General features: G+C 54.3%; 2 protein-coding genes and 4 pseudogenes across 2 annotated transcripts, besides 6 other annotated features; all 6 read left to right on the top strand.

Moving 5' to 3' along the window:
- Positions 1-22,274: a sequence feature (areas not merged during assembly with more than two copies in the genome that could not be assigned to a particular haplotype).
- Positions 538-1,923, top strand: Tc00.1047053509251.9 (annotated as a pseudogene).
- Positions 1,112-1,169: a microsatellite.
- On the top strand, positions 3,186-5,810 carry Tc00.1047053509251.20 (trans-sialidase, putative; the record flags this gene model as incomplete). The annotated part of the gene is made up of 1 exon (XM_805469.1): positions 3,186-5,810. The coding sequence occupies one exon, from the start codon at positions 3,186-3,188 to the stop codon at positions 5,808-5,810; it is 2,625 nt and encodes an 874-aa protein (XP_810562.1).
- Positions 6,603-6,635: a sequence feature (AT_rich).
- Positions 6,723-6,743: a sequence feature (AT_rich).
- Positions 7,481-7,525: a microsatellite.
- Positions 8,280-10,253, top strand: Tc00.1047053509251.30 (annotated as a pseudogene).
- Positions 11,165-12,739, top strand: Tc00.1047053509251.70 (annotated as a pseudogene).
- Positions 11,561-11,590: a microsatellite.
- Tc00.1047053509251.80 (trans-sialidase, putative) lies at positions 14,012-16,618 on the top strand (the record flags this gene model as incomplete). Its single annotated transcript, XM_805470.1, has 1 exon — positions 14,012-16,618. One exon carries the CDS (start codon positions 14,012-14,014, stop codon positions 16,616-16,618), a length of 2,607 nt encoding a protein of 868 aa, XP_810563.1.
- Tc00.1047053509251.98 lies at positions 17,915-20,941 on the top strand (annotated as a pseudogene).

Raw genomic sequence — 22,274 nt, forward strand, 5'->3', positions numbered from 1 at the left:
ACTGGAATAATACGCGCTCTTTTCTTTCTTTACTTTATGGTCGGCTGCTGCACACCGTCATGAGAGAAGTGTTTCCCTCCTGCTTGCTTCTGTTGCTTGCACTCGGTGCCGGCCCTGCGGCTGTGCGTTTCACGGAATTCACGAAAGGAGGAGTGGAGAGACAGGCCGGATGCCGCATGAAATGTGAGGGTTGTTGTGTGGGCTGGTGGAACAGTACGATTTTTTTTCTTGTGAGGGCATTGTACGCATGTATGTATGAACACAGACATGCTGTGCCGCATGGCGTATGAAATGAAAATGTTGCTGAGGTGTATTTTTTTCTGGGCGGAGGGACTCCTGTTGGACACTTAACTCCTTTTTTTATTGTTTTGGTATTGCCTTTTTGCTTCTGATTTGCAGGTCGGTGTGCGTGCTGCCGCAGGGCTGCTGCCGTTGTTTACTTTGCGCGTTGTTGTGTGACTTGTCTCTTCTTTGCTTTCACGCTGCGTTGACGGGGAGTTGGTTTGTGCTGAAGGCTGCAGGCAAGTGACAGGAGTGATGGCGATGATGACTGGCCGTGTGCTGCTGGTGTGTGCCCTCTGCGTGCTGTGGTGCGGTGTTAGTGTGGTGGCGGCCGATGGTGCTGGTGGTGCCGACGGCAGTGCGGATGAGTATTTTGTTTTGCGGGACGGCGCGCTCAGCTGCGGAGGGAGTGCGCGGAGGCGTTCGGCAGGAGGACAGGAGGCGGTGCGAATATTTCTGCCGTGGAGGAATGCGTGCGTCGGGGGATGGACGGTGTGCGTGCCGTTGTGGATGGCCGTAGCCGTTGGAGGCGTCAACACTCCGCTGTTGTCGCTGCTGTTGATTCTGATGACAAAATTGGCGAGGGCAGCGATGGCACATTGAAGGGATTATCTTCTTCAGACCAGATGCCACAGGCGGGACAAGGTGGAGAAGAAGGACAGGAACATACAGGTTCACTGGAAGTGACGAATAAGTTGGGAGGAAACGAGGATTCACAAATAACAGGCGAGCGGAATGTCAGTTCAGATGCCGATCGTCCCAAACAAACTGGGAGTCAAGTGCCAGCAGGCGGCCAACCGGAAGATGAGGAAGGCACGAAAAGTCCCCAACCGCCACCACCACCTCCAGCAGAACCACTACCACAACTGCCACGACAACCACCACCAGGAACAAACACATTACAGTCAGAAGAAACACATCCAGCAATTACAGCGGAAAAACATCCAAAGCCACAAGACGGAGGTCACTCACACGAAACGAAGATGCCACAAACAAAAGGCTCAACAAAGCACGGGGAAGGAGCATCCTCCTTGCAGTCACCGGAGAGCGTATCGCATTTGAGTCGAGAGAGTACAACACCATTATCTACCTCCACAGACAGTAGTGGCGATGCCGGAAGCACGGTGGAGAACAGTGGTGCTAACAATCCCACACCTCCTGCCGCCTCAGTGACACAACATGATTCCGAGGGAGATACTGGCCCCGCTGCTCTGCCAGCCAGCAACACCGAATTGCAATCAGAGGAAATACCCAACGCGGGTATAATTGCCACGACACATGATGACGTCAACGACAGCAGCCGTGCAGCTCCTACTGCTGAAAGGACTACCGCTGGCACAAGAAGCACTCAAACCTCTGGTGATGCGGGTGACCTTGAACGGGCCAATAACGACGACGTCAATGATGACGTGGCACGCAACGGTAAGACCGCCGAATTTGAAGCCGCCTGAGGAGACAGGAACACTGAGGCAGATAATGATGAGAGATACACAACAGTACCAGAAAACGCCACCAATAAAACAATCAATACAGAGATCACAGCTGACAGTGACGGCATCACCGCGGTGTCGCACACCACCTCCCCTCTTTTTCTTCTTCTTGTTGCGTGTGCGGCTGCTGCTGCGGTGGTGGCCGCGTGAGAGTGAGTGTGAGAGAGCCGTGCACCGCCCGCACACACACTCGTCCTTCTCTCTCTGTGCGTGTCCCCTTGCATGGACTCTCGCCCTCACCTCACCCCACGAGGCACAAACAATAATGTGCCCATTGTATATATGCATGCACACCCATGCAGGCCCGTTGGTGCTCTCTTTTGCACGACACGCACCGCTGCCGTCCTGCCTGGCTGCATGGGCGGAGCACCGTAACTGTTTCTGTTTTGTTTCCATTGCATTGAGTGGGCGACCTCTCTCTCTCTCCCTCTGTGTGTGTGTTTTGCTTTACGGGAGCAATGAGAGTGTGTGTGCGCTGGTCGTCCCACGCTTCGGCTTTTTGTTTTGTTTTCATTGTGTTGTTGTTGAGTGCACCCATTCCGCGGCTGCGTGCGTGTGATGGTAAGAGTAATCTGCGTGTGTGCTATCCGCTTCTCCCTATCTTTGCTTTGTTGGGACTCTCTTGTGCCGCACAGCTGCTCTGCAAGTGTACACGCTGACAAGCGCACTAGCAGATGCACACGCCATGTTGCGCACGCTGTGGGGCGGCGTGAACGCTGAGGACGCACGCACGTACACGATTCTTGCTGCGGCTGCCCTTGCGAGGAGGGATGACGGATGACCGCGAATTGTTATGTTGCCGTGCTGCGGCGTGGTTTCCTAGGCTTGCTGCCCATGGGCGGCGTGGCGTTTTGGTGTCTGGGATTATTGCGGATGGGCTTCAGCCCAGCAGCTGCACGGTTTGATGTGTTCCTCCCGCTGTTCGTACGCCGACGGAGGATTCACCGGCTGTGCGGGGCGATGTGCGGGTGCGTTGGAAGAGACAAGAGTAAAACGACTGGCGGCAGCGCGTGTGTGCCGTGAAGGGCGGCTGTGTTTTTATCCTGCTGGTTTTTCTTTTTGTGAGGGCGTTGTTCAGTGTGTGCTGGCGCGTGACGAATAACGACGTGCCGGGCGTGGCTCCTGCTGCTGCTGGTGATGACCGTCGCTGTGTGTTCCCGCTGCATTGTTCATCCTTCTCGTTTCATGTGTCTGCGTGCGTGAGTTGTTGTTGAGGGTGACTGCGGCAGGGACGATGATGATGCCACTCACTGTGGACGCTGGCGGTGTTCACTGTTTCACTCCTTTTTCTTAACTTCTCTCTTACCCACACACAAAGGAAAGAAGTTAATAACAAGCGCTAATCGCCACTGTGAAATTGTAAGGCACTGAAAGGACCAACAGCACACACACCGCCCACACACACACATTTGTATGCTCTCACGTGTTGCTGCTGTGGAGGCACCCCGCACACACAACCGTCGCCGCGTGACCGGATCCAGCGGGAGGAGGAGGGAAGGAGGAGAGAGTGAGCCGCAGAGGCCCAACATGTCCCGGCATCTCTTCTACTCTGCGGTGCTCCTCCTCGTCGTGATGGTGTGCTGCGGGAGTGGTGCTGCGGGAGTTGCGGGGGAGCCAGCTGTATCAACGTTTAAATGGAGGGGCATCAATGAGAGTGGAGGTGAAACTGTGGACTCGTTGGGTGCTCCCAGCCTTCTAAAAGTGGGGAATGACGTGTTTGCCGTTGCCGAGGCGCAGTGCAAGAAGGAGGCTGGTGGTGTCAGTTTTACTGGCGTTGCATCTCAACTTCTCACGAAAAAAACTGCTGACACACCGGAGGAATTGTTTAGTGATGCCTTAAAGAAGACACAAGTACTGGAGGAAGGTGCTCCCGGAGGTCAAAAGAAGGAAGTGGATGTGAGCCGACCAACAACTGCTGTGAAGGGGAATGATATTTACATGCTTGTTGGACAGCACAGCAGTAAAGATTGTCAGAACAGTGGTGCAGGCGGCTGTGAACTTTTGCTGGTGAAAGGGAGCGTCAGTGGTGAGGGTACAAATAACAAAAAAATTGACTGGAAAGTTACTGAAAATCCCCCGCAAGGACTTTGTGGCGCACAGCTCGATTCCTGGACAAGGCTGATTGGAAGCGGTGGATCGGGTGTTGAGATGAAGGATGAGACTCTTGTATTTCCTGTGGAAGGCACGAAGAAGGCGGAGGACGCTGAAGAGGGTGTGAAGACTGTCTCACTGATCATACACTCGAAGGATACTACGAATTGGACGCTGTCGAAGGGGATGTCTGACGGTGGCTGCAGCGATCCCTCCGTCGTGGAGTGGGAGGAGGGAAAACTCATGATGATGACTGCGTGTGCTGGTGGCCGCCGCAGGGTGTACGAGATCGGTGACAAGGGGGAGTCGTGGACGGAGGCCCTCGGGACACTCTCGCGCGTGTGGGGCAGCAACAAAAAGGACGGACAAGCGAAGGCCGTTAGAAGCGGGTTCATCACAGCGACGATTGACGGTGTTGATAATAAAAAAGTGATGCTCGTCACTCTGCCGGTGTATGCCGGGGAAGGCAACGAAAAGGGCAAGCTTCATCTTTGGCTGACGGACAATACGCACATTGTTGATATTGGGCCGGTATCCGGAGAAGATGATGACGCTGCCGCCAGCTCCCTGTTGTACAACAGTGGAGAGAACACTAATGAGAAGAAGGAGGAGTTGATTGCACTATACGAGAGGCAGAAGAAGGAAGGGAAGCCATCACCCGGTATGGTCTCTGTGTTTCTGACTGAGAAGCTGAAGCGTGTGAAGGAGGTGCTGGCGACCTGGAAGGAGGTGGACGGCCGTGTCTCCCAGCTGTGCACCTCATTAATTGCTGAGAAGGAGCGTACCTCAACTGGCGATGTCTGCAACGCTGATAAGATCACGGCTGGGCTGGTTGGCTTTTTGTCCGGCAACCTCTCCGGTGACACATGGAGGGACGAGTACCTCGGCGTGAACGCCACAGTAAATAATAAAGAAGGGGCAGCGGCGTCAACAGTGGCCAGCACGAAAAATGGTGTGACGTTCACGGGGCGTGGCGCAGGGGCGGAGTGGCCTGTTGGCAAGCAGGGGCAGAATCAGCTGTACCACTTTGCGAACTACAACTTCACTCTTGTGGCGACGGTGTCCATCGACAATGTGCCGGAGGAGGGAGACACCCCCATTCCGTTGGTGGGTGTGCGTGAGGGCAGTAACGGAGAAAACAAACTTATGGAGTTGTCGTACGACGGCGGAAAGAAGTGGCATGTACTGTGCTGTGACGGAAAAACGACGACGGAGCTCAGCAGCACTTTTGGGACAGATACAACTCAACACGTGGTCATTTTGTTGAAGAACGGCACCCAGGGCTCCGTGTATGTCGATGGTCAGCGAGTGGGTGGGAATGGAGAATGTGCATTGGGAAACGGTGAGTCGAAAGAGATCTCCCACTTCTACATTGGAGGGGATGGAGAAAACGCAGACAACAAAGAAGGCGTCTCTGTGACTGTGACGAACGTCCTGCTGTACAACCGCCCGTTGAGTGACACTGAGATCGCCGCCTTCAGCCCGAATAAAGCTCCTACTCCACCTGCGGTGGATGAGCCTTCTCAGGGAACCGCGATTCGATCGTCTCCTGGTGGTCAAGGAAGGGAGGAACCGAGACAGTCGATGGGGAGCAGTGGTGTGAACGGTGTATCCGCACCAACAGTGTCCAGTGCCAAGACTTCCTCAGGAGGAGAGGGGTCCGCAACCCAGTTGGTGTCAGAAGAATCTTCCGATGGAACTCAAACTGTGGGTGGTGGTTCTTTTCCTGATGGCGAGCCAACGGTGGAGACAAGTGAAGGAGGAACGGATGGGCAGAAGGAGAAGGAGATCCACGCACAGAACGGGGACGTAAAGGCTGCGGCCCTCAGCAGCAGTCTCGGAAATGTGTCGCAGGGGAATAACAGCGATGCCGGCACCATGCGTGAGAGTGGACTGCTGCCATCGCTGCTTCTACTGTTGGGACTGTGGGGGTTCGCGGCTCTGTGAGGCGTGACTGGCTGCCGCGTGGGACACTTGCGACCTCCCCTGCACGGAATTAATTCCAAGAACTAACTTTTTCCTTAAGATAATTTTCTTTTCTTGCTTTCTGTTTGTAATTCATAATTTTTTTGCGTGTTGCGCGTGTGTGCGAGTGTGTGTCCTTAAAAATCTTTTTTTTTCTGTTATTAACTTTCGTCTGTTTTTTTATTTTTCATTCCCCCATATCTTCTTTTTTTTTTGCTTTGGGGGCAATCACTATGGACGTTGTTTTCTTTTCTACTCTTTTAATTGTTTGTTGCTGCACTCTTCCTGCGAGGGGTGCCGTGTGTTTCCCGCCCAACTGCTCCACTCGCACACCCACCGACACGCTCATGACGACGGCCCTGTGCGCCTCGCCTGCTGCACGCATGAGGAGGGGCCGCGACGAACGGCGCGCTGAGGGAGCGGTGACGTGTGGGCGTGCGACGAGGGCCTGTGGGGCGGAGCACACATTTCTTCCCTCTTGTTTTGTTTCCTTGCGGCCAGGGCGGGCAGACACCCGCAGCGCCACACACACAGCCACACCCTGCCGCCGTGTTTTTAAGATTCTTTTTTTTTGCCGCGCTCACTCTCCCGATGGAGTGACGCGACTGCCGTCATGTCTGCGTGCTTCTCTCAGTCCCCACACACACGAGTGACTGAGCTCTGCGGGCCGCAATCACGCGCCGATGAGAGGGCTGAGGGGAGCGGCAACACGCAGATGACCCCATGAAATATAAACGATGTGCGGACACACAGAGGGTCGGACGGTTGAAAGACATTTAAATATATTTTTAATTTTTAAAATTTTTTGGGCAAAATATATACAGACAGTTTGGTGTGGCCACACGGCAGCCAGCTGCTTTTTTAAATTTGTGTGGAACAGTAATGGACGATTTCTTTTTTATTTATAATTATTTTGTGTGATGGGGTTTGTGTAAGATGAAGGGGATGGTTTTCTTTTTGTTTTAAATAAATCTTGTGTGAATTGCCACTGCTTGGACGGCAGTGCAGTCATGAGTTTGAGCGGTCTTCTTCTTGTTGCTTCCGCCACGCACCTCCGCTGTACGCTTTTGTGCGTCCCTCCACATACTCTGCTTCCTTTTCTTTACTTCTTTGCTTTGTGTTTCTGCAGGCACACACACACACACACAAGATGCACATTGCAGTGGATTTGAATGCACTTTTTGCAGTGCATGCTGGCAGTTGCGTGTGGCGGCTGTTTTCTTCTTCCGTGGCCATGGGGAGAAGGGAGAGGGACCGCGCACCCCGAGTCTCTTTTCCTGCGGGTGTGGTGCACCGCGTGTGACTGCGTTGAGTTGGGCTCCGTGTCCCATTGATGGCGGGATGGCAGGAAATTTGGTGCCGCGTCATGGATGGATGAGGGTTCGCTTGCTCCGTGTGCGTTGTGTGCCGGCAGCGGGCTGTGGCCGTATCCCGTTACCGTGGGACTGAACTGGAGGCGGTGGCGGCGTGCGCGTTCCTTGCGTGGATGCCGTCTCGTGGTGTGTGAACTGTGCGGCTGGGCCTGCTGTCCTCTCCTCGTTTTGCCTGCTCTCTCTCGCTGTATCCGCTGTGCCCCGTCCCTCTCCCTCTTGTTGCATTCTTTTTCTTCTGTCCCACCGAACAGCTGACTGACTCCAGCGACTCCACTACGCGTGACAATGACTGCGATGGTGACGATGACTGCGATGGTGACGGTGCGGCGCCATGTTGTTCCTTGCGCTCTTGTGCTGCTGCTGCAATTCCGTGTGCGTTACGGCTGCTGGGAGTCCTGGAGATGTATCTGGTGCTGCGGATGCGGTGGTTGTGCCGGTGGATGTGTTGTGTGCTCCGAGTGACGGCATTTTGAGCTATCGCGTGCGTGGAAGAAGTGTTCTGCAGCCGGTGCTGAGGCTCAGCATGAGAATTACACGTTCGGTGGCTTTGGTGTGTGCATGCATGGCAGGAATGGTGAGCCGGGTGCTGTGTGTCATGTGGCCAGTGCGGTGCACACATGTAGCAACTGTGCTGCCAGCTGTGCAAGGAAAGAGGAAGGGGCCACCGTTGCCTTCACGATGAATGTGACGACACATAAATACGCCGGCCCTTATGAATTGTGGTGGCGTCTATTTCCCCCGATGGAACCATCCATCCGCCTGCACGGAGCGGCGATGCTGACCAGACGGGCATCCGTCAGTTGCCGCCACCCCGTGAAGGGATGACACAAAATCTGGTGGGACAACTGCGCCGCAAGTGAATGCTGAGCCGTCACGTCAACACGAGGATCGGCGACGGTCTACGGCGGCTGACGGACCCAACACCGTCTATCCGAGTCCCGCATCCAACACGGCGACCAACACGTCCGAGACGAAACCTGTGTTTGCTTACGTTTAAAATATCAATGTGGCTCCGACACCATCCGAAAGAAGGCCCACGCCTGTCACCGAGCCGAAGGGGAACACCATTGATGATGCGATGAGTGGTTTAATAAATGCTGAGTTGCCGCAGGGAGTCGATCTATTTGTGGCGCAGACGACGCTGGTGCAGCCGAAGGATGGGATTGCTACAGTTACGGCGAGGGATTCATTTGCTTCACCCTCTCTCGTCAGTGCTGGTGGAGTAATGGCTGCTTTCGCCGAGGGTCACATGGATGCCGAATATCAACTTGGTCAATTAAGTAAGCCCTTTTCTTCTGATCTTGTTGCGGGGCACATCGACTCTGCATGGAATTGGTCCACTATTATTGGCGAGGTCAATAAAAGATACATGGAGGGCACACACTGTGCTTGGTGCAGCGGAGGGAAGGGAGAGTTTGGGTGTTGTGCTCCGCCCCACAACAATCACGAAGGGCAACAGAGTGTTTCTTCTTGCGGGAGGCTCTGATGTGTCCTACGAAGGTGGGTGTTGGAGTGAGGGCGGCTTGGAGCTGAAACTGGTTGTGGGTGATGTCACGAATCCCACGGGTGGCAAGCAGAGTGGACGGATCGAATGGGGCGACCCCAAACCACTCTCGAAACTGATCTCTTCTGCTTCTCACAAGGTGACTGGACGGAGCTCATTGCTTCTGGTGGCTCAAGTGTTCTGATGGAGGATGGCACGCTTGTGTTTCCTCTGATGGCGAAGAATGAGGCAGAAGACGTTTACTCCATGATCGTGCATTCGACGGACAAAGGCAGTATCTGGACGCTCTGTGAAGACATTTCCCCTGCGAAATGCCACAACCCCGCGTCACCGAGTGGGAGGGATCACTTCTCATGAGTGTAGACTTCGAGAATGGCCAGAGGGAGCACGAGTCGCGTGACATGGGGACAGCGTGGACGGAGGCAATCGGGAAATTCTCATGCGTGTGGGTCAACGCACGATCAGGAGTCTCTCAGAAGGAAAACATGCGTGTGGATGCCCTCATCACCGCGACCATTGAGGAACGGGAGGTCATGCTGTGCACTCAGGGAGGGCACGCCTCGAGGAAGAAAAGGTCCACTGCGCTCTGCCTTTGGGTCACGGACAACAACCGCACGCTTTCTGTTGGACCGGTTGGCATGGAAAATGCTGCGGATTAGTTGCTCACCAACACCCTGCTGCACTCGGATGGCGGTTTGCATCTTTTACAACGGAGGGACAACGGTGAGGGCCGTGTCATTTCACTTTCCCGTCTGACGGAGGAACTGAGTACAATCGAGTCCGTCCTCAGCACTGGGGCGCAAAAGGACACTTTCTTCTCCAGCCTGTCTAAACCCACGGCGTGGCTGGTGGCAGTTTTGTCCGATGCGGCCAGTGATGGCACGTGGAACGACGAGTACCTTTGCTTGAATGCAACGGTGACAAATGCAGTGAAGGACAACGATGGGTTACAAGTGACGGGACTTGAGTCCAGGGCAATATGGCCTGTGAACGCTCGGGGTGATAATGTGCGTCATGTATCTTTGAGCCACTACTTCACACTTGTGGTGTCGGTGACCATCGAAGAGGCTCCGAGTGGGAACACTCCTCTACTGACTGCGGTGTTGGCGGACACTGGGCCCAATCATACCATGGGACTGTCGTGCAGCCACAAGCAGAAGGGGGAGACGGTGTTCAAAGGCAAGACAACAACACGGAGCAGCACTTGGGTGTCGAAGAAAGAATGCCAAGTGGCACTCATGCTGCAAGGCAACAAGGCCTCTGCGCACATTGATGATCATTCGCTGGGGGAGGAAGAGGTACCGTTAACGGGCGAGAGGCCACCTGAGGTCCTGAGGTTTTGCTTTGGCGCGTGCGGTGGGCACGAATCTCATGTGACGGTGACGGACGTCTTTCCGTACAGCCGCCCACTGAATTTCACTGCGATGCGTGCACTCAAGGACAGGGTTCCCGTTCCGACGAGGGAAGCGACTCCGACACCACCCGAGAAGGTTCGAGTGGTTGACAGCGTCAGGGAGCACATTGCTGGGAATATTACCGAAGAGAAATGAATGGACACAACGCAATGCCACTGGACATGAATCCCCATTACAAAAAGTCACCTCGTAGTGTCTGGAGCTGCGTGAGTCCCGACGACCGCCTCGCCCTCTCCCAATGACGTGAAATGGACACTGCGTGATTTGAGCGGTAACAACACCGTGCGTGTGTGTGTCTTGTCTTGTGTGTTGCTGCTTCTGGGATTGTGTTTGGGGGGTGGCAGTCTTCTGAGCCGCAGAGTGTGGATTTGAGACTCCTCACGGAGAATACGTGCCGCTTTCCTCGCTCTTTTTTATGCCGCCGTTTTCATTTATTTTTTAATTTTTTGCTGTTTGTTGATTCTTTCAATGTTTTTGCTTCTCAATGTTGCCTTTAATGCAGTTTGTCTGTTATAATCAGTACTGTTGTGTTTTTCTTTACGCAGTGTTTGGTTGATAAATACCGTGATGAGTGATTTGTTTCCCCCTCCTGTTTGCTTTTTTTTGCCCGCGCGCGGTGCCGGCCTCATTGCTGTGCGTCCCACGGACTGCACGAAAGGAGGAGCGGAGGAACAGGCCGGATGCTGCAATGAAGTGTGAGGGTTGTTGTGTGGGCTGGTGGAACAGTACGATCTTTTTATTTTTACTTTAATTTCTTTTTCGTTGCGCAGGCAATATATGTATATACAGAAACCCACGGTCGTTTCTATTGCGCTGCATGGCAAATGAAATAAAGGTCCTGCCGAATTATTTTCCTTCATTGTTTCCGGGAGTCGTGCAGATTCCCTCTGTCTCATTTTTTGTGGGCAAGCTGCTGCCATCATGTGTTGCTGTGCGGCGACTGTGTGTGGTGTAGCTGCTGCGACTTGTCTCTTCTTTTTTGCTTCCGCTCTGCGTTGACGGGGAGTTGGTTTGTGCTGAAGGCTGCAGGCAAGTGACAGGAGTGATGGCGATGATGATGACTGGCCGTGTGCTGCTGGTGTGTGCCCTCTGCGTGCTGTGGTGCGGTGCCGGCGGTAGATGTGACGAGGATGTTCGGGTTACTGAAGAGAAAAAGAATCATCGGGGGATTTGCAGCCTGTAACTCCTGTTGCTGGTGCAGGAAAACAGCACGCGGAGCCAATTAATCAAGATTCCGATCTCGTGAGGCAACCGTTGGTTAAAGATTTAGAAGTCCCTTCGCCAAAGCACCAAACAGATGATAAAGTCTTTGGCGTGGTTGATAATGAAGACGATGGTACGGATAAAGAAAAGGAAGAAAGAGATAAAGCACAAGAAGGGGCACCTGATGGTCAAACCCAAGAAGAAGAAGAAGTACTGCCACCACCTTCACCTCTTTCTCCAGCACCACTACAACCACCACCACCACCAGCAGCATCGGATGGAACTCAACCCGGTGGCGGTCCTGGTGCCGACAGCTCTGGAGGAGGTTCCAACGGAAGTGGAAGTTCCATTGAAGGTGGAGGCTCGAATTTGGAGACTCTTGCTCTTAATGGTGGCAGTCAATCTGCTTTTGGGAGTTTAGGTTACGGTGGTGAAACTGGCTCTTTCTCTGGTGGAGCGGGAAAAGGCGGAGTCGACATTGGCAGTCCTCGAGGTGATTTCTCGGATTCTTCCCTTTCTGCGGATGGTACTTTTTTATCTCCCGCCCTCGATGCACCATCTTCGCAGGACACGCAATCTTCAGAAAACGTTGGACGGTCAAAGACAATGCCTGCAGGGTTACCATTGCCCAACGTGAATGCACTAAAGGGACCAGAATCCAAGGCAGGATCACTGCCCCCGAATACACAAGAGAAATCAAAATTCTCAGATGCAAGTGGGGGTGCAGCCGGAAACAAGGCAAAGCAAAGTGACGTGGAGACGGACGATCCTTCCAGTTCGTTTGCTAACACCGGCGACCAAACAGTAGAAAAAACGCTATTATTACCACAAACACCGGCAGTACTACTGCCAGTTCCATCAGCAGAACTATCCCCAGAAGTGCCACCAGTAACTCCTGTACAGGCAAATCCAGACGAAGAAGGAAGCCTACCAACAGCACCAAGAGCCTCAGAGGCCTCACAAAGAGAACTGCAGAACAAGGCATCGTCACCCAACAAAACGGGGTCCGAATCACCGGACCGTCCTTCAAAGGATGGTATGCAGGAGCAAAAAGATAAAGTCACAACGCAATTGAATACGACGAAAAAAGCATCTGCCGGTGGTTTAGCGGAAACAACAACAACATTCATCTCTGCAAATGGAAATGGCGATGTCCAGAATAAGGAGGATGAGGATGATGCTCGGCAGCCCAAACCCAACAGAGTGCAGGACGACGCCGAAGCTGGCAACACCAACTTCGCTCCTACAGTCAGTGAGGCAGCACCTCAAACAGTAGAAACAGTCACCACCCGAAAACGTGAGACAAACGAGACTGGTGACAGTGACGGCAGCACCGCGGTGTCGCACACCACCTCCCCTCTTTTGCTTCTTCTTCTTGTTGCGTGTGCGGCTGCTGCTGCGGTGGTGGCCGCGTGAGAGTGAGGGAGAGAGAGCCGTGCACCGCCCGCACACACACTCGTCCTTCTCTCTGTGTGTGTGTCCCCTTGCATGGACTCTCGCCCTCACCTCACCCCACGAAGCACACACAATAATGTGCCCATTGTATATATGCATGCACACTCATGCAGGCCCGTTGGTGCTCTCTTTTGCACGACACGCACCGCTGCCGTCCTGCCTGGCTGCATGGGCGGAGCACCGTAACTGTTTCTGTTTTGTTTCCATTGCATTGAGTGGGCGACCTCTCTCTCTCTCTCCCTCTGTGTGTGTGTTTTGCTTTACGGGAGCAATGAGAGTGTGTGTGCGCTGGTCGTCCCACGCTTCTTTTTGTTTTGTTTTCATTGTGTTGTTGTTGAGTGCACCCATTCCGCCGGCTGCGTGCGTGTGTGTGATGGTAAGAGTAATCTGCGTGTGTGCTATCCGCTTCTCTCTGCCGTTGCTTTGTTGGGACTCTCTTGTGCCGCACAGCTGCTCCGCAATTGTACACGCTGACAAGCGCACTAGCAGATGCACACGCCATGTTGCGCACGCTGTGGGGCGGCGTGAACGCTGAGGACGCACGCACGTACACGATTCTTGCTGCGGCTGCCCTTGCGAGGAGGGATGACGGATGACCGCGAATTGTTATGTTGCCGTGCTGCGAGCGTGGTTTCCTGTGCTTGCTGCCCATGGGCGGCGTGGCGTTTTGGTGTCTGGGATTATTGCGGATAGGCTTCAGCCCAGCAGCTGCACGGTTTGACGTGTTCCTCCCGCTGTTCGTACGCCGACGGAGGATTCACCGGCTGTGCGGGGCGATGTGCGGGTGCGTTGGAAGAGACAAGAGTAAAACGACTGGCGGCAGCGCGTGTGTGCCGTGAAGGGCGGCTGTGTTTTTATCCTGCTGGTTTTTCTTTTTGTGAGGGCGTTGTTCAGTGTGTGCTGACGCGTCACGAATAACGACGTGCCGGGCGTGGCTCCTGCTGCTGCTGCTGGTGATGACCGTCGCTGTGTGTTCCCGCTGCATTGTTCATCCTTCTCGTTTCATGTGTCTGCGTGCGTGAGTTGTTGTTGAGGGTGACTGCGGCAGGGATGACGATGATGATGCCACTCACTGTGGACGCTGACGGTGTTCACTGTTTCACTCCTTTTTCTTAACTTCTCTCTTACCCACACACAAAGGAAAGAATTTAATAACAAGCGCTAATCGCCACTGTGAGATTGTAAGGCACTGAAAGGACCAACAGCACACACACCGCCCACACACATATTTGTATGCTCTCACGTGTTGCTGCAGTCATGGCACCCCGCACACACAACCGTCGCCGCGTGACCGGATCCGGCGGGAGGAGGAGGGAAGGAGGAGAGAGTGAGCCGCAGAGGCCCAACATGTCCCGGCATCTCTTCTACTCTGCGGTGCTCCTCCTCGTCGTGATGGTGTGCTGCGGCAGTGGTGCTGCGGGAGTTGCGGGGGAGCCAGCTGTATCAACGTTTAAATGGAGGGGCATCAATGAGAGTGGAGGTGAAACTGTGGACTCGTTGGGTGCTCCCAGCCTTCTAAAAGTGGGGAATGACGTGTTTGCCGTTGCCGAGGCGCAGTGCAAAAAGAAGGCTGGTGATGTCAGTTTTACTGGCGTTGCATCTCAACTTCTCACGAAAAAAACTGCTGACACACCGGAGGAATTGTCTAGTGATGCCTTGAAGAAGACACAAGTACTGGAGGAAGGTGCTCCCGGAGGTCAAAAGAAGGAAGTGGATGTGAGCCGACCAACAACTGCTGTGAAGGGGGATGATATTTACATGCTTGTTGGACAGCACAGCAGTAAAGATTGTCAGAACAGTGGTGCAGGTGGCTGTGAACTTTTGCTGGTGAAAGGGAGCGTCAGTGGTGAGGGTACAAATAACAAAAAAATTGACTGGAAAGTTACTGAAAATCCCCCGCAAAGACTTTTTGGTGCACAGCTCGATTCCTGGACAAGGCTGATTGGAAGCGGTGGATCGGGTGTTAAGATGAAGGATGAGACTCTTGTGTTCCCTGTGGAAGGCACGAAGAAGCAGGCGGAGGGCACTGAAGAGGGTGTGAAGACTGTCTCACTGATCATACAGTCGAAGGATAATACGGATTGGACGCTGTCGAAGGGGATGTCTGACGGTGGCTGCAGCGATCCCTCCGTCGTGGAGTGGGAGGAGGGAAAACTCATGATGATGACTGCGTGTGATGGTGGCCGCCGCAGGGTGTACGAGTCCGGTGACAAGGGGGAGTCGTGGACGGAGGCCCTCGGGACACTCTCGCGCGTGTGGGGCAGCAACAAAAAGGACGGACAAGCGAAGGCAGTTGGGAGCGGGTTCATCACAGCGACTGTTGGGGATGATGGTGATAATAAAAAAGTGATGCTCGTTACTCTGCCGGTGTATGCCGATAACGACAACGAAAAGGGCAAACTCCATCTTTGGCTGACGGACAATACGCACATTGTTGATATTGGGCTAGTATCCGGAGAAGATGACGCTGCTGCCAGCTCCCTGTTGTACAACAGTGGTAAAACTGATGATAATGATGAGGAGTTGATTGCACTATACGAGAGGCAGAAGAAGGAAGGGAAGCCATCACCCGGTATGGTCTCTGTGTTTCTGACTGAGCAGCTGAAGCGTGTGAAGGAGGTGCTGACGACCTGGAAGGAGGTGGACGGCCGTGTCTCCCAGCTGTGCACCTCATTAATTGCTGAGAAGGAGCGTACCTCAACTGGCGATGTCTGCAACGCTGATAAGATCACGGCTGGGCTGGTTGGCTTTTTGTCCGGCAACCTTTCTGGGAACATATGGAGGGACGAGTACCTCGGCGTGAACGCCACAGTAAATAATAAAGAAGGGGCAGCAGCGTCAACAGTGGCCAGCACGAAAAATGGCGTGAAGTTCACTGGGCGTGGCGCAGGGGCGGAGTGGCCTGTTGGCAAGCAGGGGGAGAATCAGCTGTACCACTTTGCGAACTACAACTTCACTCTTGTGGCGACGGTGTCTATCGACAATGTGCCGCAGGAGGGTACCATTCCGTTGATGGGTGTGCGTGCGGACAAGGAAGGAAAAAACAAACTTATGGAGTTGTCGTACGACGGCGGAAAGAAGTGGCATGTGCTGTGCGGTGACAAAACCCCTAAGGAGCCCAGCAGCGGCTGGGAGACAGAGACAGAGTACCAAGTGGCCATTGTGCTTCGGAACGGCACCCAGGGCTCCGTCTACGTCGATGGTCAGCGTGTGGGGAATGGAGAATGTGCATTGGGAAATGGTGCGTCGAACGAGATCTCCCACTTCTACATTGGAGGGGATGGAGAAAACGCAGACAACAAAGAAGGCGTGTCTGTGACTGTGACGAACGTCCTGCTGTACAACCGCCCGTGGGATGACACTGAGATTGGCGCCTTCAGCCCGAATAAAGCTCCTACTCCATCTCTGGTGGATGAGCCTTCTCAGGGAGGCGCGATTGAGACTTTTCCTGGTGGTGGACGACCGGAGGAACCGAGAGAGTCGATGGAGAGCAGTGGTGTGAACGGTGTATCCGCACCAACAGTGTCCAGTGCCAAGACTTCCTCAGGAGGAGAGGGGTCCGCAACCCAGTTGGTGTCAGAAGAATCTTCCGATGGAACTCAAACTGTGGGTGGCGGTTTTTTTTCTGATGGCGAGCCAACGGTGGAGACAAGTGAAGGAGGAACGAATGGGCAGAAGGAGGAGATCCACGAACAGAACGGGGACGTAAAGGCTGCGGCACTCAGCAGCAGCCTCGGAAATGTGTCGCAGGGGAATAACACCGATGCCTGCAGTGTGTGCGGGAGCGGACTGCTGCCACTTCTTCTGCTGTTGGGACTGTGGGGGTTTGCGGCTCTGTGAGGCGTGACTGGCAGCCGCGTGGGACACTTGCGGCCTCCCCTGCACGGAATTAATTCCAAGAACTAACTTTTTCCTTAAGATAATTTTCTTTTCTTGCTTTCTGTTTGTAATTCATAATTTTTTTGCGTGTTGCGCGTGTGTGTCCTTAAAAACATTTTTTTTTTCCGTTATTAATTTTCGTCTGTTTTTTTATTTTTCATTCCCCATATCTTCTTTCTTTTTTGCTTTTGGGGCAGTCACGATGGACGTTGTTTTCTTTTCTACTCTTTTAATTGTTTGTTGCTGCACTCTTCCTGCGAGGGGTGCCGTGTGTTTCCCGCCCAACTGCTCCACTCGCACACCCACCGACACGCTCACGACGACGGCCCTGTGCGCCTCGCCTGCTGCACGCATGAGGAGGGGCCGCGACGAACGGCGCGCTGAGGGAGCCGTGACGTGTGGGCGTGCGACGAGGGCCTGTGGGGCGGCGCACACATTTCTTTTTCTCTTGTTTTGTTTTCTTTGCGGCCAGGGCGGGCAGACACCCGCAGCGCCACACACACAGCCACACCCTGCCGCCGTGTTTTTCTCTTCTTTTTATTCGATGGGTGTGTGCTGCCACCGTGCGTGATTGTTGAGGTCGGGGCCGTGCCGCATGTATCGCCTCCATCCAGCTGTGCCTCTTGCTGTGTTGATTTGCCTCCCTGTGCTCCTTTTCCCTTTTCTTCTGCTCCTCCAGCACAAGGACAAATAGGCATTTGCACAGTGCTCTGCCTTCTGTTTTTGCACTGCCGGTTGATGACGTTGCCTGCTCTTTGTGTGCTGGCGCGTGACGGACGGTGCCACGATGGCCTCCTCTGGCAATGACAGTCGCTGTGCTCTCGGCACACATCCACACACTCCTCCCTCTCTGTGAGAGTGATTGCGGCAGGAGCGTGGTCTATGGCAGCGGCACCTGGTGTCTTGGAGAGGGCGAGGCGCCGAAGGAGGAATAAGAGGCCGCACCCGCTGGACGATATTACGATGGCGGATGAAAGCTTTTTCTACGGTCTTTCATCGGCTTTCTTCAGAAGTGCGGCGTGTCGCTGCCTGACGGGATGCCTGCACTCGGCACCCTTCGAGGCATTGCGTTGTTTCATTCAGGGTGATGTCGCAATCATCATGGCAGCACCTTCCCTCACGGCTTTGAGTGTGGCAATACGAATGACGGCAAAACAACGATGAGGACGATGACGATTTGCACCGAGAGGCGGATTATTTGCGTGTCTTGGCACACGAATCCCAGGAGGTTTGAATGCCGTCCCCACAATTCCCGGCCTTGCGGAACTGTTGGCTTTTGCGCTGTCACCCGCCGTAATTATTGCCCATGCGTTGAGGCTGATCCATTTGCCGTGGAGTTCACACAGCAGCTCTCGAGTGTTTGTGCTGCTCATCCCGCGTTGGCCCATTCGCATGTGTTTCAGCGTTGCCTGGCGTGTGATTTGTTGTGTGTTGTCGAGGCCGCCGCCTCCAGGTTTCTTTTGGTGCCCAATAAGAAGCACTTTGCGTTGCGGTGGATATTTACTTGCGTGGCCGTTGACGCACGTGACGATGCTCAACGGGTGTGTCTTTTGTTTGGCGGGCACGAGGGAGACTTCGGTGTGTGCCGACAGCGCCGCGAAATTCTTCGTCGACGGATCGAGGCGAAACTAACGGAGGTCTGTCCGCTGCATCTCTCAAGGCAGCTGCGGGGCACTCCGAGCGCACAGAGTGGATGGATGGATGCCGCGCAGCTGGGGAGACCAGTTTTCTTCTCCGCCCTCCGTTGCCCGGGGAAATCGATAATCCGCAGCGTCACTGCCAGCTGCATTTTACTGCTGGGGATCGACTGTGCTGAAGTTGCCCGTCTAATGTGAATCGCAGCGTCAGTGCAGGAAGACGCTTTCACGCACTGCGAGTAGCTGCTCCAGGCTCGAGCTCATCAATATTCCCGGCAGGGAGCCATGCATTTTGGTGGCCGGTGACGTTCAGGCGAGTGTGTTTCGCCTCATCCGCCTCGTATTTGTGGGGGACACTGCGCATCGACCCTCCCCAACAGTTCCACCACCTTCGCTTCCCCGCCGACCGCTGCCCTCTGCTGACGGTACAGTTGTTTGGCTCCGTCGATGATGCGCTAGTGAAACGTCCTCCCCGCACGCTGCAGGATAATTGTTTTTGTTTTTGGCGATGCGATAAGTCCGGCGACACCGCAACTGTGTGCAGCACAAACTAATCTCCGCAGTGGACCCTATTTTTCTGCGGTGTCGCCGTCGCGATCCTGTCATTGTGTACTTGGTGCAGCTTTTTGGGGTTGGGCCAGTGCAGCCGTTGGATGCTCGGCTCGCTTTTGCTTTGGTAGCTTTGGGTCTCAGGGAGAAGAAGTTTAATTTGTTTCACGTGCGGGATGGTGGAGACACTGCCATGAGCAACTCTGCGGAATATTATAGACTTGTGGAGGAGGAGAGAGGCGACGAGGGAGGAACTGGTGGCAGCAGTCGGCGTGTCTCTTCTCCCAGGGGATGGAGACGCGTGGAGCAGAAACAACACTACTTCTGCCAACGACAATTCGACGCTTTGTGAGGGTGATGGAGGGTGCGACAGACATGCCTGTTGCCTGCACTCCTCGTGTGACCGACGGATCGCGGCTGGTGGATGACCGCCTTTCAACAAACGTGCCGGAAGAACGGTGTACGCCAGGTGTATTCGAGACGACATGCCTCAGGCCGATTGACGACGTTGTGAGGGATGCGGTGCTGCAGTGGTGTTTTTTGCTCTCTCGAAGCGTTTATTTCTTGCCTTTTGCCAGTTTGTTTTTGCTGTGGAGGAGTTGATGGCATGCGGTGCGGGTGTGGCGTCGACAGAGTCATTCACGCTTTGTGTTGGAGGCGTTACTTTGAGTTGTGTTATCCACGCCGTGTGTACCTTTTCTTGTTGGGAGTCCTGTGTGTGTGGTTGAGTCCTTTTTCTCCAATTTGTTTGCTGATACGATCAAATGCTCCGCCGCTGCGCATCGCCGTTTTTCCATGGCGGTGGATCGAGCAGATGCCGAGGGACTTGCAGGCGGAACCAATCGAGGTTTGCCTCACTTGCTGCTGCCGCATGACGACGGGTGGTGAGCAAACAGGGGAGGAGCGGGCGGTGGCAGCAACGCGTGCCGTGCAGTAGACACATCCAGACCTACCAGCGTGGCGACGGTGCTGACGCAGAGTCCGTTACTGAGGGAACACAATATGGAGGCGGGAATGCCAGCGGAGCCTCGTGTGGTGGCGCGCATTTCTCTTATTGGCGGGGTGACAACCGCGCCTTCCAATCTGCTGGACTCTGATATTATTTTGCGCCTGATGGGGCATGTTATCACCGTGGCAGAGCAGCCGTCTGACTCTCTTGATGACATCATGGCTCGGAGAATGGGACTTTCTCTCCCATCATGCCCAACATGGCCTGCACTGGTGCGTTGCTGCTGCGGTGATGACAACACAGTGACGGAGGGAATAGCGGTTGTGTATTTGCGATGAAACCTACCGGAGACGTATTCGTCACGTGCGTTTTCCACCTCAGCACGCGGTGGGTGGCGGTCCCTTGACGATTGTTGTGGACGGGCTGTTTAGCCGCGGTCTTTTAGTGAATGGAGTTGTTATGGAAGATGATGCGATCCGCGTGCAGCACAACGGACGCCCCCAGTACTCCTTGGAGGAGCGTAGGCGAATCCTGCAGGGAATGATGAGGGACGGCCTGCCCGTGATGTGGCATGAGGCAAGTAACCGTCGTTGGGCGCACTCAAACCGTATCCCCGATGATGCGCCTATCGGCTGTGACGTGCATGGACAAATGCAGACCGTCCACATTCTCGTGGAATCGCGGCAAGCACGTTGGGGCATTGCCGAGTCTCCCCAATACCGCGAGAGTTTTTAAAAATTTGCCATCGCCAGAGGGCGAGATAACCCCGGCCAAGTTTGTTGTGCTTCTCCAGGGACGAGGCAGGCGAATATTTGTGTCCCTTGTGCGGTGCCTTGCTCTACCCTGCCGTCTGCCGTGGTGCCTCTCCGACGACATTCCTGACCCATCTTTGCCACCGAGAGGCAGACTTGGCTCCGAATGCCGTTTATCTGCGGACGCAACCCTGCAGTCGTACGTGCGGTATCTTCCACGCGTATTTTCGAGGGCACGCGTCATTGGTCTGGACGCCAACAACGCCATCGTACCATCCGATGCGACACTCTTGCACCGTTGTTGTTGCCGTTGCGGTGTTTTTATTTCTCCCGACGGGAGTGAGATGCGTTTTGTTTCTCACTTGTGCGCTTTGCTGACTCCCACTGTGGGCGCTGAGAGCATGCAGCGGAACGATGGCAAGCTTGCGGCAAATGTCTCGCATAGAAAGGGAGGGCCGTTTGTTGTGCAAGTGTGGGGAGATGGTTGTGGTTCTCTCCTCCCTCTAGTTTATGGTGGCTGTTCTGTCGTTGTGTGTGCGTGTTTCTTGTGTGGATGCCGTTTTGCGGTGCGTGCAGTGTGCGAGTTGTGCCTGCCGCGGGAGGTCGCATCATTACCGCGCACGCAACGGCGACGCTGCGACGATGTGTGTGTGTCTCTTTGCTGCACCTCTTTTTATTTCCCTTTTGCCCTTCTATTCTCCACTTGGTGTGCAGATCTGCTCGCCGACTTCAGCAACTCTACTGCTGCTGCTGCTCGCACGTGTACGCGAAGAGAAATGGCGATGGCTGTACGGTGCGTGTGGGAGCAAGGATTCCGGTGTGCACTGGCGTCTATTCGGCGAGAGCAACTGGACTGCGTGTCGTACTGGTAAGAAGCCGGATGGTCAATATGTAACGGAAGAGGAGGCTTTCAATGCGATATTCTGCGATTTTGCGGCGAGGAGCTGCTCGGATTACGGCGGCACGAATAATTCCGTGGGAATGGAGGAATATATGAGTCCTGACCTCACGACGCCCAACACCACCGATGTGTGCAGCGATGGGACAGCATCCATGGTCCTCGAGCACCCACCCCCGCCGCCAGGGAGCCGACAAACAGCAGTGCGTGCAGCAGCGCCACACAGAGCACATCTCCTTTAAACAACGAGAAAGTCAGCGAGAGCAGAGGAATCTCTTTTGAAGCTGGCTTGTCCTTGCCGACGGTGGACGGCAGCGAAATTATCGCCTCTTGTGGGTGGAGAAACACTGCTGCCTCCGCTTTTGGGACTGTGTGGGGTTGTGGCAGTCTTCTCAGCCACGGAGTGTCGATTTTCGACCTCTCACGGAGAATATGAGCTGCGTTCCCCGCAAGTTTTGTTTTTACTTTTTTGATTTTGCCTAACTGGAATAATACGCGCTCTTTTCTTTCTTTACTTAATGGTCGGCTGCTGCACACCGTCATGAGAGAAGTGTTTCCCTCCTGCTTGCTTCTGTTGCCTGCACTCGGTGCCGGCCCTGCGGCTGTGCGTTTCACGGACTGCACAAAAGGAGGAGTGGAGAGACAGGCCGGATGCCGCATGAAATGTGAGGGTTGTTGTGTGGGCTGGTGGAACAGTACGATTTTTTTTCTTGTGAGGGCATTGTACGCATGTATGTATGAACACAGACATGCTGTGCCGCATGGCGCATGAAATGAAAATGTTGCTGAGGTGTATTTTTTTCTGGGCGGAGGGACTCCTGTTGGACACTTA

This window comes from Trypanosoma cruzi, genomic scaffold, assembly GCF_000209065.1.
Source record: "Trypanosoma cruzi strain CL Brener 1047053517191 genomic scaffold, whole genome shotgun sequence".
Lineage (NCBI taxonomy): Eukaryota > Euglenozoa > Kinetoplastea > Trypanosomatida > Trypanosomatidae > Trypanosoma > Trypanosoma cruzi.